We start from the raw sequence: 14,837 nt of genomic DNA, 5'->3' as shown, positions 1-14,837 counted from the left end.
TTTTGATTGGTATTTTGTGTTGTACAATATTTTATATATTTAGACACGTGCATCAAACCTGATAGAAATACTTCAAGTAATATTCTGGACATTTATATAAGTGGTTTTGCAAACTTTATTTTTCGATATGTGTTGATTTTTTGCCTCCGTAATTATATTATTACTTTGTCTTTGTTTGGATATACCACTGTCAATATCACGTTGCGAAATTTTATATATCAAAATTGTTATAATTTAAATGCTTTTGTATCATAAGTATATACAATGATAAAAATTGAGAAGTTGCACATGGTTGTGATTGGGCGGTTGTATGTCATGTGATATATGCCAACAACAGTTATAATTTTTTGTATTGCCACTATGATGGATATTATAGGTTATATTTTTGTATGTACGATTAATTTATAGCGAATACATGTTTATTTTTTTCTTATATTGAAAGCTACTGTAGATTTTGAGTGGCTTACTAAGTTGTGGTTGCTCACCCCTGCTTTACACACATGTGCTATTTTAGGGAAGGGTAAGACTTAGGCAGACTAGAGACTTTTGCATTACTTGTGAGAGCCTCGTTTTAGATATGTCAGTATAGTAAATCTTTATTTGACAATCATGATGATATTTCATTTTTTTTATGATAGAGAGATGAAACCATGATTCTTGTATTTATTCATTTTGTTGTAAATATATATGATCTGAATGAATCTTGGGTATATTCATTTTACAAAACTTGATGATATTAGTGGCTCTGTATGTGAAACTTGAAAAAAAAATAGTAGATTCCTTCTAAATAGATCTTGGGTAAAAATTTATTGGTCATGACCTTGACACGAGATTACCCACCTCAATATTACAGGATAAATCGAGTTGGTTTGTGATAGAAATTTAACTAAAAATCATTAATACATCTAATTTCAGCAAATTCACAGTCAATTTGACATGTTGGATGAAACAAACACAATGCCATAAAAATTAGTCCAATCAAAGTTAAATCAAGCCTATATTGAGTTGTTAAACCATTTTTGTAAGATCTAACAAGCTTATAGTCTAGTACTTGAATTTCACGACAGGGTGAATCCAACGAACCCAACATCACTCAATTCATCACATCCTTAAGACAGACAAATATCTATAAACAGTTGTCCTATCAAGAGAAACTCTTCATACTGTTTAATATCGTAGTCCAAACTATTAAATTTTTTGCTTGGAGGCATCTCATAGACTCTATAGGTAGAGCCCTATCCATTTCATGAATACAAGGGGTGAGATCTTGAACTTGAGAAAGACCAAAGCTTGGAAGAGGCATTAATGAACAGTGTCATACACTAAAGATCTAGTGAATGTCGCTTGCTCCTACAATTGCCGACCATTAACGACCACTACTCCTCGGGTTGTTGACCACCATTGGCACCACTGCTCGTCGTAATTGAACACCTTGCATAATCATAACGTGTGCCTCATAATCCCAACGCACGTTGCAGACTTATGAAGCACTTGATGGAGTTGTGCATCGCCTCGAGGGTGGTATTACGATGCACCCAATGACAGTGTAACATTACAACCCAAATATGGTGCAACAATGCATTGATATACTTTAAAGTTAATGTAACGACACGCCCCAAAGTTGGTGCAATAATGCATCTTGAAGAAGTGCAATGGTGCACCCCAAGTACAGTATAACACTGCACAATAACTACATACAACTTTTGTAATTAGAATATTGTGACTTTCTTTGAACTCCTTAAGTTCTTCACTTACAACTCCCCACCATGCCCCACAACCTACATATATCACCGTAATTGTAACTTCATACTACGATCTTGCGATCAATTGACACTACCATGACTCGTCACTATGGTCTAGTGACCAAGACCTACATGGCTCGCATCACAACTCTCAACTCCCTCCTCTGCGTCATACAGACATTATTGTAGCTCACAATTACGACTACTGTGACCAAATATGACCAAATATGACCTACGTGACACACAATTTTCACAGCTCACAATTACAACCTACGTGACCAATTACAATTGACGTGGATCACAAATTCTATGACTTCCTACTAAAAAAAGTTATATATTATTTTGTTCACGTGGATGCCGCTTTGTTAATCACCTAAATTTTATTTATAATATTTCTACCTATCAAATTATTAGTATCACATAAATAATTTCATTATTTTAAAATTTTAAAATAAAATACATAATTTTACACATAAATAAATGAAAAAAATATAAAAATTAAAGTTTAAGTTAGATATGTAAACACAGTAATTGAGTGGTGTTTTGTAAATCTTCCTATAATATAAACATTAAATATAAATACTTGAAAATTAAAACATAAATGTAATTCATCTTCAAGTGCTTTTGCTAATAGATAAAGGAGCGGACATCCTAACTCCTAAGCCGTTGAATCCATCGTGACCCCACTTTCCTAAACGGACGGCTGATCCCGCATCAAACTTTCAACGTTGTATTATCTCTGTACCAGTCTCACATTCGAGAAAAATTATTTCATACGGGCTTGCGTCCGGTGACCGATCCGGATCATAGATCACCTGATCTACGGTCCCGATGTATTTCGGTGGGTCCCACCGAAATTTTTTTTCTTTTTTTTTTTAAAATGGAAATAATCCTGATGTACGGTCAGGATCGGACACCGCACGCAATAATTCCTCCACATTCGAGAGGAAAGTTTTGGTTGAAAGTACAATTTAATTTCAATAAAATTTAATAATTTTTATAAATTCGAATTGATCAAATTTTAAAGTTGCTAAATTCTAAAAATTACTTGCATGTTAATGATTGAATTTCAATAAATTATGACAATTTTAGAAGCATTTAAAAAAATAAATGAGAATAAATATAAAAAAAATAAATGCTTTGTAAAAAAAACACAAATAAATATCTCCAAATACATAAGAAAAACATTTGTATTAATTAATAATTATTATATAAAATAATGATTAGTAAGCTTTTAATAATTATTTGCTAAATAATAATTTCATATTAATTAATTATTAACGAATAATATAAATTAAGAATTATTTAAAATTTTATTAATTAATTTAAAATTTTAAAATTATTTTTATTCATCATTTCTTTACTAAAAAAATTCATTTAGATTTTTTTATTTATAATTAATTTAATAATATATTAAATATAAAATTTTCAACAATTTATTCACCGCTTCCGAAGCCCTAGCCCACCCCGTTTCGCACAAACTTATCTCCCTCCCCCCACGCGATTTCGCTCAAAACCACCTTTGTGAACGAACTTCACGATACAGTCGCCATTAGAGCTACCTGGTAAGTCAACGACGGGATTGCCGCTTACATAGACCATCGAAACTCCAATCTTTCTCATATTTCCGCTCTGCTCCTCCCAGAAACCTTTGAGGAAGGTAAGCCTGTTCGCGCAGGGCTTTCTTCCTGCTTTCGCGCTGCAATTTCCCCAATTGGATCTCTTCCGTTTCTTCAATCATGTACAACGGAATAGGGCTACAGACACCGAGAGGCTCCGGCACCAATGGTTACATCCAGAGCAACAAGTTTTTTGTTAAACCCAAGTCCGCTAGGGTTGACACAAGCGCCGCCGCCGGACCCGCAAATCCAGAGGGATCCGGAGGTGTACGTAAGCCTAATAAAGATATTCTTGAGCACGATCGGAAGCGTCAGATCCAGCTTCGTATTCTCGTACTTCAGGACACCCTAGCCGATCAGGGCTATACCGATGCTGAGATCGCCGAGAAGATCGAGGAGGCGAAGAAGGTGCTGGAGATGGAATTGAATTCATCTGGTTCTAATGATTCCGGCCGCCCTCCATTAAGCAAGAGGTTTTGATGATATTTCATTTATGCTTTTAGGGTTTCTGTTATTAGATTCTTGAAATTCCCGATGCGTTGATTGTTTTTAGCGGTTTGGTTGTTGGATTCTATTGTTTTTGTGGTGGATAAGAAGGCGGAGTCAAACAATGTTCTCAGCTTTTCTTCATTCCAGGATTTGGCAAATCCGGCAGATTTAAGGAATTTAAAGGTCTAGGAGTTAAAGGTTCATGAAATCTTTTTAGTTGCATCCAAACAGTTATCTGGATTTAAGTCGGATTAAGGATATTAAAAATCAAAGAACTTTTTACTATAAACATGGTTTAGCTAAGTAGAATTTAGTATATCTATAAATATGAATGCGGTGTAGATTTTGGCTCTTGGCTGTTCAATTTTACTAGCAGTTTGGCATGGCAGCTAATAAGTTTGGCTAAATTCTAAGATTTTCTTGGTTGTTATTTTTAGGATTCAACTCATTTGCTTTGAAGGTTGCATAGACTTTTAATTAAACCAAGCGATTAATCATTATTGTTGATTAGTATAGTTTTGAAATAATTTTGGATATTATTAAAGCTAATTAGGGTGAATTGGGGATGGGTTAAAGTGATGGAGTACTATGCTGTAGAAGTTGTGAGTGAACTAAAGGAGAAGTTTGTAGATAAATCACTTCATGATTTACTAAAACTTGGTTATCCCAAAATTTTTAAAACCGTGGATTTAGCACATGACTGAGGGAAAATATGATTTTAAGGAATACAAGATATAATGACTAAAAAGATAAAAATGTTTGGAAAGTTTAGGGCCAACATTTGACTAAATCTTGTAACCAAACATTCTCTTATGGCTTGTTTGGGGTCACTTCTATTTTTTATTTTTCTTTTGTTTTTAAAAACATGTTGAAGTCGTTCCCTCAAGGTCAATATCTCATTGATCTCAAGAGATGACTAATGCAGAATCACTCGATAGTGTCGGAAGACTCACCAACGATAATTGAAAGAAAGTTGAATTGACAACCAAAGAAAAACTACCTCATTTTTTTCATTACTCCATTAAATAGTCAATTGCACTATTATCTTCCCATCCCAACTGGGAGAACAATAATTAGGAAATTAAATTGCGAAAGTAATAAACATTATTTTCCCATCCAATTGGCGAAGCAATAATTAGGAATTCAAATTAAGAAAGCAATAAACATAACATAATTAAGCATGAAATGTAAGTAATTAATTTCCAAAATTCTTTTGTGATTGCATGGATTATGGAATTAAGTTATCACGCTTCCCAATTTGCATTAATTTCCTTCCGTATTTGCATTAATTTCCTTCCGTATTTGCATTAGTTTCTCCCGGATTTGCATCAATTGTCGACTCTCCTGAAGAACTTGACTTCGACAAGTTTTGTTGAAGGTAAGCAACAAAAAGACGTGGGTTTAAACGTTGGAGCTCTGAAGCTTGCAACCAAACAGAGTCTGAATTTGGACGATTCTTCCACTGGACTAAGAACTTGTAATATCCTCTTCGACGCATCAAAACAAATTGATGGTTACAAATGGTAGCAATCTCATCTCGTGGTACTGTGTTTTCTGGTATTCACATAATTAGTGTTACGTTTGGAGCTGGAGCTGATAGTGCAGAAAAGTCATGGACATCGACCTTGAATGAAGTAAGGTCTTCGATGTTAAACACAGGGCTGATGCCAAAGTCAGAGGTTAACTCAACAACATAGGCTTTAGTTCCCATTTTCTTGGTAACTTTAAAGGGGTCTGCTCAGCTCTCATGAAGCTTGGTAAAACTCCCCGTAGGAGAACGCTCCGGCCTTAAGCAAACAAGAACCATATCACCTTCGTTAAATTGTCGATCCTTACGTTTGAGTTTGCTGAAGCTGCATAATAAGTTTTGTGGAACGTAAGGCGTTGTTTGCATTCTTCGTGAACATTTCACATATAATTAAAAAATTCCAATGCAACCTCGCTTGGCCTGGGTGGCAATGGCAATGGGTTGATGTCCAATGGAGTGTGCGATCGAAACCCGTAAACCACTTCAAATGGGGCACAACTTGTTGATCTATTAACAAAGTTATTAAAGGCAAACTTTGCATGAGGAAGTACCATATCCTAGCTGGTAACGTGATCTGCAACAAGAAAATATAGTAAGTTCCCCAAACTCCTGTTGGTCACTTCGGTTTGCCCATCAGTTTGGGGATGAAATGCACTTGAGAACTTCAACTTTGTTCCCATTTTTGCCCACAGTCTTCCAAAAATAACTTACAATGTCATCTCTATCAGACACAATGGAGGTTGGGACGCCATGCAAACGGACAATCTCCTTCATGAATATTGCTGAAACTTTGGATGCATAAATTTTTTTATGACATTGATTAAAATGAGATATCTTGGAGAAGTGATCTACCACCACCATAATTGAGTCTTGTTGTCGAACAGTCTTTGGCAACCCAAGAACAAAGTCCATACTTATGTGCTGCCACGGTTTGTCCGGAATGGGAAGTGGTGTATAAAGTCTAAACTATTGCTTGGTCCCTTTATTGAGTTGGCGAATTCGGCACGGACCAACCATAGTATTCACATCCCTCCTCAGTCGAGGCCGATAGAAACGATTCACCACAATAGCATAGGTTTTATCTTACCCGAAATGCTCCGCTAAACCCCCACCATGGAGTTTGGAAATTAGAAACTCCCAAAATGACCCCACGCAGAATGCAAAGGCGTGACTTGAAGAATAAGAATTTCGCATGCAGCATGTAATCATTACCAGATGGTCGTTTATGCTTGAGATCATTCCATACCTTGCCGAAATCTTCGACATCAGCATACTCTGTTTTGAGACGGTCAAATTCTGCAAATTTTAATGGTAGATAAATATAACAAATGAGGCCTCCTGCTCAAGGCGTCAGCCACCTTATTCTCGGCCCCTGACTAATGCTTAATAAGAAATTCAAATTGTTGGTCTTGCATTCATTTTGCTTTGAGAAGTTAAGTGTTTCAAGAGCCATGGTCGGTATAAAAAATAAATTTCTTATGGATTAAATAAGGTTGCCAATGCTTTAGTGTTTGAATTAACACATAAAATTCCATATGATATACTGAGTAACGTTTGCGAGTTTCATTGAGTTTTTCACTGAAAAAGATAATTGGATGACCTTCTTGACTCAAAACACCTCCAATTCCCACATGCGAAGCATCACACCATACCTACAAATTTTAGAGAAATCTGGCAAATTGAGTTCTAGTGCTTGTCCCATTTTTTTCTTAATCTCGGTGATTGCCTTTGTTGTCGCGACACCCCAAACAATTTTTTTTCTTTCAAACACTCAGTGATTGGAGTCATTATAGTGCTGAAATTGCCAATAATTTGTCGTTAGAAAGTGGCCAACCCGTGTAAGCTTCTGACTTCAGAAAAATTCTGGGGTATTGACCATGCCTGAACAACGTGCACCTTTGCGGGATTGACCTTAACTCCCTGGTTTGAGATGATAAAATCAAGGAACTTGACACTTGCCTTCATAAACAAACACTTCTCCTTATTAATAAAGATTTGTTCAGCTCTCAAGACATTCATTTCCTGTTCAATGTGACTCAAATGATCCTGCACACTTCGACTGAAAATTAATATATCATCAAGGTACACTACAAAGAATTTACCCAAAAAGGGTTTGAGAATTTGCGTCATGACACACATGAAAGTGTTGGGTGCATTTGTTAATTTGAAAGGCATAACTAACCATTCAAACAACCCATCCTTTGACTTCAAGGCCGTTTTCCATTCATCCCCCGATAGTATACGAATTTGGTGATAGCCACTCCGGAGATCTAACTTAGTGAATCCAACATATCATCGAGGCGTGAGATGGGAAACTGGTATTTCACGGTTATTTTATTGATTGCACGGCTATCTACACACATCCTCTAACTACTGTCCTTCTTCAGCGCCAACAAAACTGGAACAACACAGGGGCTAAGGCTCTCTCGAATAAACTCTTTGTCTAGTAAGTGCTGAATTTGTCAGCTAAACTCTTCGTTTTTTGTGGGATTCATCGGTAGTGCAGGACATTAAGCAAAGTTGAGCCAGAGATCAAGTCAATAACATGTTGGACTCGTCGCAGGGGAGGGAGTTGATTCGACATTTCATCTGGCATGATATCTTGGAATCCTTCCAGCTAAGCCGAGAGCTCCAGTGCAACATTATCGTCACCTTGCGCTGCCACGTGTGACTATCATAAGCGCCAGATTGTCCTCATGCATAACGTGAGTGAATTGGCGCATCGTCAAAACTGGGCAAGCTTCCTTCGTTGCCTCAAATTCCGTAACCTGTAAAGGATCCAGAACAAACTTTTTACCATTAAAATCAAAGGAATAAGTGTTAGCATGCCCATCATAAATAACTTTCCGATCATAGAGCCAAGGTCGTCCCAATAACAAGTGGCAAATAGTCATAGGAATTACATCGCACCATGCTTCATCCACATATGATTTCCCCAACGAAAATTTAATCGCACAACGTCGCTTCACTTGGATGATATTAGTTTCATTAACCCAACTATTTCGATAGGGAGGGGTGCTTTTCTCTCTTTAATTCCAGTCGTTCTACAACAGTTTCAGAAATCACGTTCATAGTACTCTCATTGTCAATAATTACGTTCAACACCCGACCGTATGCTCCAGTCGTGATGAAAAATATTGGTTCGCAGCCACTCGGGATTGGCCTGAAGTTCTTTTTTTGATTCCATCAATTCTCTCTTGATTACGTAGCTAGGTAACTCCAACGCACTCAAATGCTCTTCTTTGCTCCTCCTCTGTGTCTTCACCCACTTCCACCGCCAATAATTCATTCTTGAAGATAAATGCTAATTTCTTATCTCTTGTCAGACACACAACAACATAGTGTCCAAAGCCTTTACACTTTTAACACTGGGGTCCGTCACAATTAACTCATCAAAACGGTTCGTGAATTGATCTACACTCATCGACCACCCCTGCTTGAGCTGTAACATTTCCTCAAACATCATTTGCTCATAATCAATGGGCAAATACTTTTCCTTTAGCCTCTCCTTCATCTCTTCCCAATTGGAGATTGTTGGACGTGGAGTACGTTGTAACTGTTCTTCAACACTTCCTCACCATGCTCGTGCATGCCCCTTCAATATCATCTGGACGTATCGAACCCTTCGATCCTCCGAAACAACAAACCAATCAAAATAATCCTCGATTGCTGTTAACCAGTCCTTGAACGCATTGGGTTCTATCTTCCCGTAAAAATCCGACACATCTATCTTCATTCTCTTGGTGAGTTCATTCAGAGGTTGATAATTTGGACCATGTTCGATGTATCCTTGGAGGAAGTTTTGCCCATGACGTCGGATTCGCGAGTCATGGTTATCAAGCTCCTGATATCCTTCATCGTCCCCTGCTTCCTCCGCATCTCCGTCACTTTCGTCCCTTCTTCCCCCCATGAGCAGTTCAACGCCCTCGTCGACTAATAGGGTCATACTCCTGTTGCACATAACGCTCATGCAAACATCAAGTCGATGATTGATTTACTCTGAAAGTGTGGCAAGTTGGTTGATTTGATGCTGTAGCTGGGTTGGTCTGTGTTTTTGTTGATGGGGTTTTGGTTGTTTGGATTCGAGTTGTTTGCCATGGACCCATGGTGTATAAACTACCACTACGGGTTACAGGCATGAGATGAAGGTTTCATAGTGAAGGAACCCGCTCTGATACCAAATTGATGTCGTTCCCTCAAGGTTATTTTCCCATTGATCTCAAGAGATGACTAATGCAAAATCACTCTACAGTGTTGGAAGACTCACCAACGATAATTGAAAGAATACTCCATTAAATAGTCAATTACATTACTATTTTCCCATCCCAACTGGGAAAGCAATAACCAAGAAATTAAATTACGAGAGCAATAAACATTATTTTTCCGTCTAATTGGGAAAGCAATAATTAAGAATTCAAATTAATAAAGCAATAAACATAACATAATTAAGCACGAAATCTAAGTAATTAATTTCCAAAACTCCTTTGTGATTGCATGGATTATGGAATTAAGTTATCACCCTTCCTGATTTGCATTAATTTCTCCTTGATTTGCATTAATTCTATCTGGATTTGCATTAATTGCTTCCGGATTTGCATTAATTCCTTCCGAATTTGCATAACATGTTTGTTTAATGTGTTTTTTACATGTTTTAATTTTTTTATTTATAAAAATAAATTTACTTGTTTTTGAAAACACGCAAAACAATTTTTAGATGTTCTGAGTATTTTTAAAGGCAATCATATCTTAATCAAATATCCCTAATCAAATATGCCTAACATATTTTATTTTAAAACAAAACATAAGCAAAACAAAAGAAAAATAAAAAATACAAAAGAGAAAAAAATGAAAGTGATCCCAAACGTCCATTAAGATTTAGGTGCCGTTTGAGACTCACTTTTGTTTTTAGACAAAAATAAAATTATATTAAAATGTGTTTTTAAAAACAAAGAAAAACAAACAAAATTGATTCTAAGCAAGCTCTTACTCAATCTGGATATAAGATTTATGAAATCTTAAAATAATTTATGCTTCCATGCAATGGATGATTAAATTTTGAGTCTTATATTGTTATGCTTGTTTTCCTGCTCCCGAGGCCTATGCAATTGCTCTTTTCGATCTTGTAAATACATGTTGAAATTTTGATATCCTCTCACATCCGTGACAAAATCTTCTCACTTCTCTGTTAGTTTTCATGAGCACCATGCCGTTATTTCAATGCCAACTGCTGCTCTTGTTTTTGTAGGATAGAATTGAAGTAACATTTCTTTATAAACTACATTGAACTTGGTAGATTCAATCCCAGAAGATCAAAATAAGATTGATGGATGTGATTAGTAGCTTCACCAGCTGACTGTCAAGGGTTATTGGAGAGCATTTTTATTACATGAAGCATGAGATCGGTTGACTTGGAAGCTCTTCCAAAGTTGTGACGCTTGAGAATGTCAGAGTAAAGATGCTTCATATCCGTTCATTCATTATTTGATCGTTTATTTGTCTGCTTTTACAGGTTTTCAGAGACACAGACGCATCAAGTTGCTGCACGTAAAGAGAAACAGATGGAAACTATGAGAGCAGCCTTGAAAATTGGGGAGGACAAGAAGGAGAACAAGAAACATGGTAACAATAGTACTCATGATTCTGAGAATGATTCTAGACTTTCTGATCCAGAAAGCTATTTTAAAGACGGAGATGACGGCAAAGAGAAGATAGGAACTGAAAAGCAAGGGTACCCCAAATCTAGCAAGAAGGAAAAAAGGAATGATGCAGATTCTGATTCAGAAGGAGATTCCTTGGCTAGAGGAAGAAAAGGGCACGCTGATTTTGACAGTGGCGATGAAAAAGGAAACGGAAAAAAGGAAAATTTGATGAAACCTAACAATTCTAGTACAAAACTGGCTAAGAACAGCTTTGAGATTGATAGTGCAAAGGAAAATGCAAGCAAAAATAAGAAATATGAGAAGAGAATTATAAGGAAATCTTCAGATGAATCTGGATCTGAAACTGATGATGAGAGCAGTACTAGAAGGAAGAAAATAGAGAAATACACAAAACCCCATGATAACTACAAGAATGATTATTCTGACGGTGATGGTAGGAAGAAAATTGTGAATAGAGATACTAGGCATGATAAAGATGGCAAGATTGCCGAAATGAAGCTTAAAGTTGAAGAGAATAAGAAGAAGCGGCATGACTCTGATGAAGAAAGGTCTGACTCTGATATTTATGGTAAGCGTCTGGTGCACGATAAAGATAGCAAGATTGCCAAATTGAAGCTTAAAGTTGAAGAGAAGAAGAAGCGGCATGACTCTGACTCTGATAGTTATGGGAAGCATCCAGTGCACAAAAAGAAGAGAAGATATGATACAGATTCTGATTCAGATAAAGTTCCTTTGGCTAGAGAAAGAAAAGAGAGGCTTTTGAACAAAGACCGAAGGCTTGAACCGGAGCACAGTGATTCGGATGGTGATGATAAAAAAAGAAGAGGCGGCAAGGAAGTTTCCTTGAAAAATAACGAGTTCGCGACTGGACAGACAAATAAATACTCAGATTTTGAGGGTGGAAATGAAAAAGCAACTAAAAAGAAGCATCATGAAAAAAGAGATGTAAGAGACCATTCAGATGAATCAAGAAGTGAAACCGATGACCATAGAAGTATTAGAAGGGCAGAACTGGATAAATACAGGAGGCCGACCCACAAGCACATGAATGATTATTCTGATGGTGATGATAGAAAGAAAAATTTCACTAAAGACACTAAACATGATAGAAACAGCAGGTTTGACCCTAAGAACTATGCAATTGGGGAGAAGAAGAGGCGATATGATTCTGATGAAGAGAGCTCTGACTCTGATAGCAACAAGAGGCATCCAGAGCACAAGAAATCAAGTCAGGATAGCAAGAAAAAGAAGAGAAGGCTTGAAACTGATGACGAAAGCAGCGACTCTTATGCTGGCAGGAAAAAAGAAACCAAAAAGAGTGTAGGACACCACAGCGCTCGAAAGAAGTTGCATTCCAATAGAGCTGCAAGCGATAGCTACAGCTCAGATTATAGCAGTTCCTCTTCTGATGAAAGCAGCGGCTATAGTGAAGAGAAGAATGACCAAAGAGGAGCACGGGCTAAGGAACTAAGAAGAATAGATGATAAATTTGATAAGAAAGTTGAATCCACATCTACTGCTAAAAAAGGCTTGAGCTCGAAGGGCGACTTTGATGCAGTAAAAGCTCGACCAGGAAAGGAACAAGACTTTGCTGATGGTAAGTTTGCTGATTTATCAGTAGTAAATCCTGATGTGAGGAGAACAGAAAGAGATAGCAAAAGGTATGATGTTAGTCAGAGGGCTGGTGATGCTCGCATGGGTTCTGCTGAAGAGAAACTTGATAGAATAAAATATGTCGCGGATGGGGAGAGATTTGGGGACAAACTATCTTCTTCAAGAGAACTCATTGCTGAAGATAGACGTGACAGCAGTAAATACATGCATACTAAGCATGATTATGAAGATGGTAAGAGGCAAAAGCACTCAGACAAGCATTTTTCAAAATCGGAAATTAACAAAGACATACATGAGGGTATAACTCGCATGGAAGAAGAAGACGAAAATAGAAAAGGGCCGGAGAACAGGAAGGTTTCAGAAGGTTTCTCCCTCAGAGGCAAATATGATGAAAGGAAGCGGACAAGGTATGAGGATAAGCAGGTTCCTAAGGACCTCTCAAATGAAAACTTTCATGGCAGCAAAAGCCGTTTTGAAGATGATCCCAATTATGAAAGCCGTCAAGGAGGCTACAGGGAAAAACAAGGCTCAAAAGAATGTGTCAGGAGTCATCATCATGAAGGTCGTCAAAGTGGTGGTGATTATAAGAGGAGAAAATATGACGAGTCTGAGAAATATTTGAGAAGAGATAGGGACGAGCGTGGGTATGGTGACGATAAAGGTCATCACAGGCGGCGCTAATACCCGACAATGGCTTCTTTCTTTTCTTGTGAGATGGGCAGCAATGCGGCGTGTCGTGAGTTCTGCACTTTATGCTTGTGATGCTGAATGATTGTGTGTGAGAAGCGTTATTCATTTGCTATCTTTGTGTGAGAAGCGGAATTCTGTTTTTTCTTTTATCTTCATCCTGTTTTATGACCATCTGATAGTTTGATGCATATGAATTAATAGTTCTGTTAATCCAAGACAAATTGATATATCTATGGCTCATTATTGATGCTGCAGGTGAACCAGTAGTATTGTAAATTATTAAGAAATCTGTTTTCCTTCAATGTCGCATTTTTCCTTTTTTTGCTTGCTGATCAAATCAGAATTATCTCTAACTTGACACCCTGGAATTTTTCACTTTCTTTTCAATCAACATGCCATGGATTTGAGCAAACTCTGCCCTGTTTTTTATTCGCCTTTTGATGCTGGTACTATTTAACCTGCTTGCACTGAGTTGCTTGAGCTTTCTCTCTGCATAATGTTTATTGTTTATATCATTTCATTTTGGTTTAAATAGTTATTATTGCTCCATTTTTCTTAATTTGTATTTATTATCAAGCTAAGCTGTTTTTTAGTACTTTTTCAGCTAATCATGAGAACAAAGCAATTAATTACTATGAACCATCCACATCAATACAGCATTTATGAGCTAAAAACACACATCATCGCCATCATCTCCTCCCTTCCATCCAAACTTGCACTCATGACAATCACACTCAATCACCACACTCCCAATTCCTTCTTCTTCCTCCCAAACCCTAAGCCCTAAAAGAACCTCAATCTCCTCCTTCCACCTCAACTCTCAACTCTTCTCTAACCTCACCCATATCTCTTCCAATTCATCCCTCCTTGGAACCTCAACTCTAGCCAACGGCTGAGACTCCGTCAGCTTCTTTAAATCAAAAACTGAATAACCTCTCCTTCTGCACTATGAAAGACTTCATCTTTTGCATCTTCTATGAAGGAAGGACTATCTTTATAGATTCAACTCTGAATTGAAATAGTGCTTTGTGATTCACTGAAGATATCGAATTGGTTGAGCCGAAGAGAATTGATTTCATGTCCCCATGAAATGTTTCATCCGATCCTGGTTCAAAGTAGTATCTTTTTTTTTAAAAAAAAATTATAAATGGTGTTTATCTCATAATAATGGTTAATATTAATATTAAAAAAAGGAGTTCCAAATGAGTATTAATTTTTGTCATATAATATGTTAATGATTGATTGTCTCTATAAATATAAATTTAAAATTTTAGGTTGAAAATATATTCAATATATGTCTTATAACAGAACATAAAAAAGTATGTGTATTGATGGTTTATGAGTAGTATGACAAATAAAAAATAGATCAAATCTCTAGTTCAAAATTGAGTTTGGATTAAAATGGACGAGTCAATTAAAACATCAAGCTCGCCTTTAATTGAATTTGAACTTTTTTTTTGGAGATTTGCTTCAAATCTAGTTAGCTTCAGTTTTG

General features: G+C 36.8%; 1 protein-coding gene across 1 annotated transcript; it reads left to right on the top strand.

Annotated features, from left to right (window-relative positions):
• The first annotated feature begins 3,199 nt into the window (after positions 1-3,199).
• Positions 3,200-13,597, top strand: LOC110024979 (serine/arginine repetitive matrix protein 2). The gene is made up of 2 exons (XM_020725193.1): positions 3,200-3,834; positions 10,888-13,597. The coding sequence occupies exons 1-2, from the start codon at positions 3,482-3,484 to the stop codon at positions 13,331-13,333; spliced, it is 2,799 nt and encodes a 932-aa protein (XP_020580852.1). The 5' UTR covers positions 3,200-3,481; the 3' UTR covers positions 13,334-13,597.
• Positions 13,598-14,837: the final 1,240 nt, after the last annotated feature.

Source organism: Phalaenopsis equestris, unplaced genomic scaffold (genome assembly GCF_001263595.1).
Source record: "Phalaenopsis equestris unplaced genomic scaffold, ASM126359v1 Scaffold000287, whole genome shotgun sequence".
Classification (NCBI taxonomy): Eukaryota; Viridiplantae; Streptophyta; class Magnoliopsida; order Asparagales; family Orchidaceae; genus Phalaenopsis; species Phalaenopsis equestris.
Note: the sequence above shows the minus strand (reverse complement) of the source record. Positions and strands in the feature narration are given on the sequence as shown.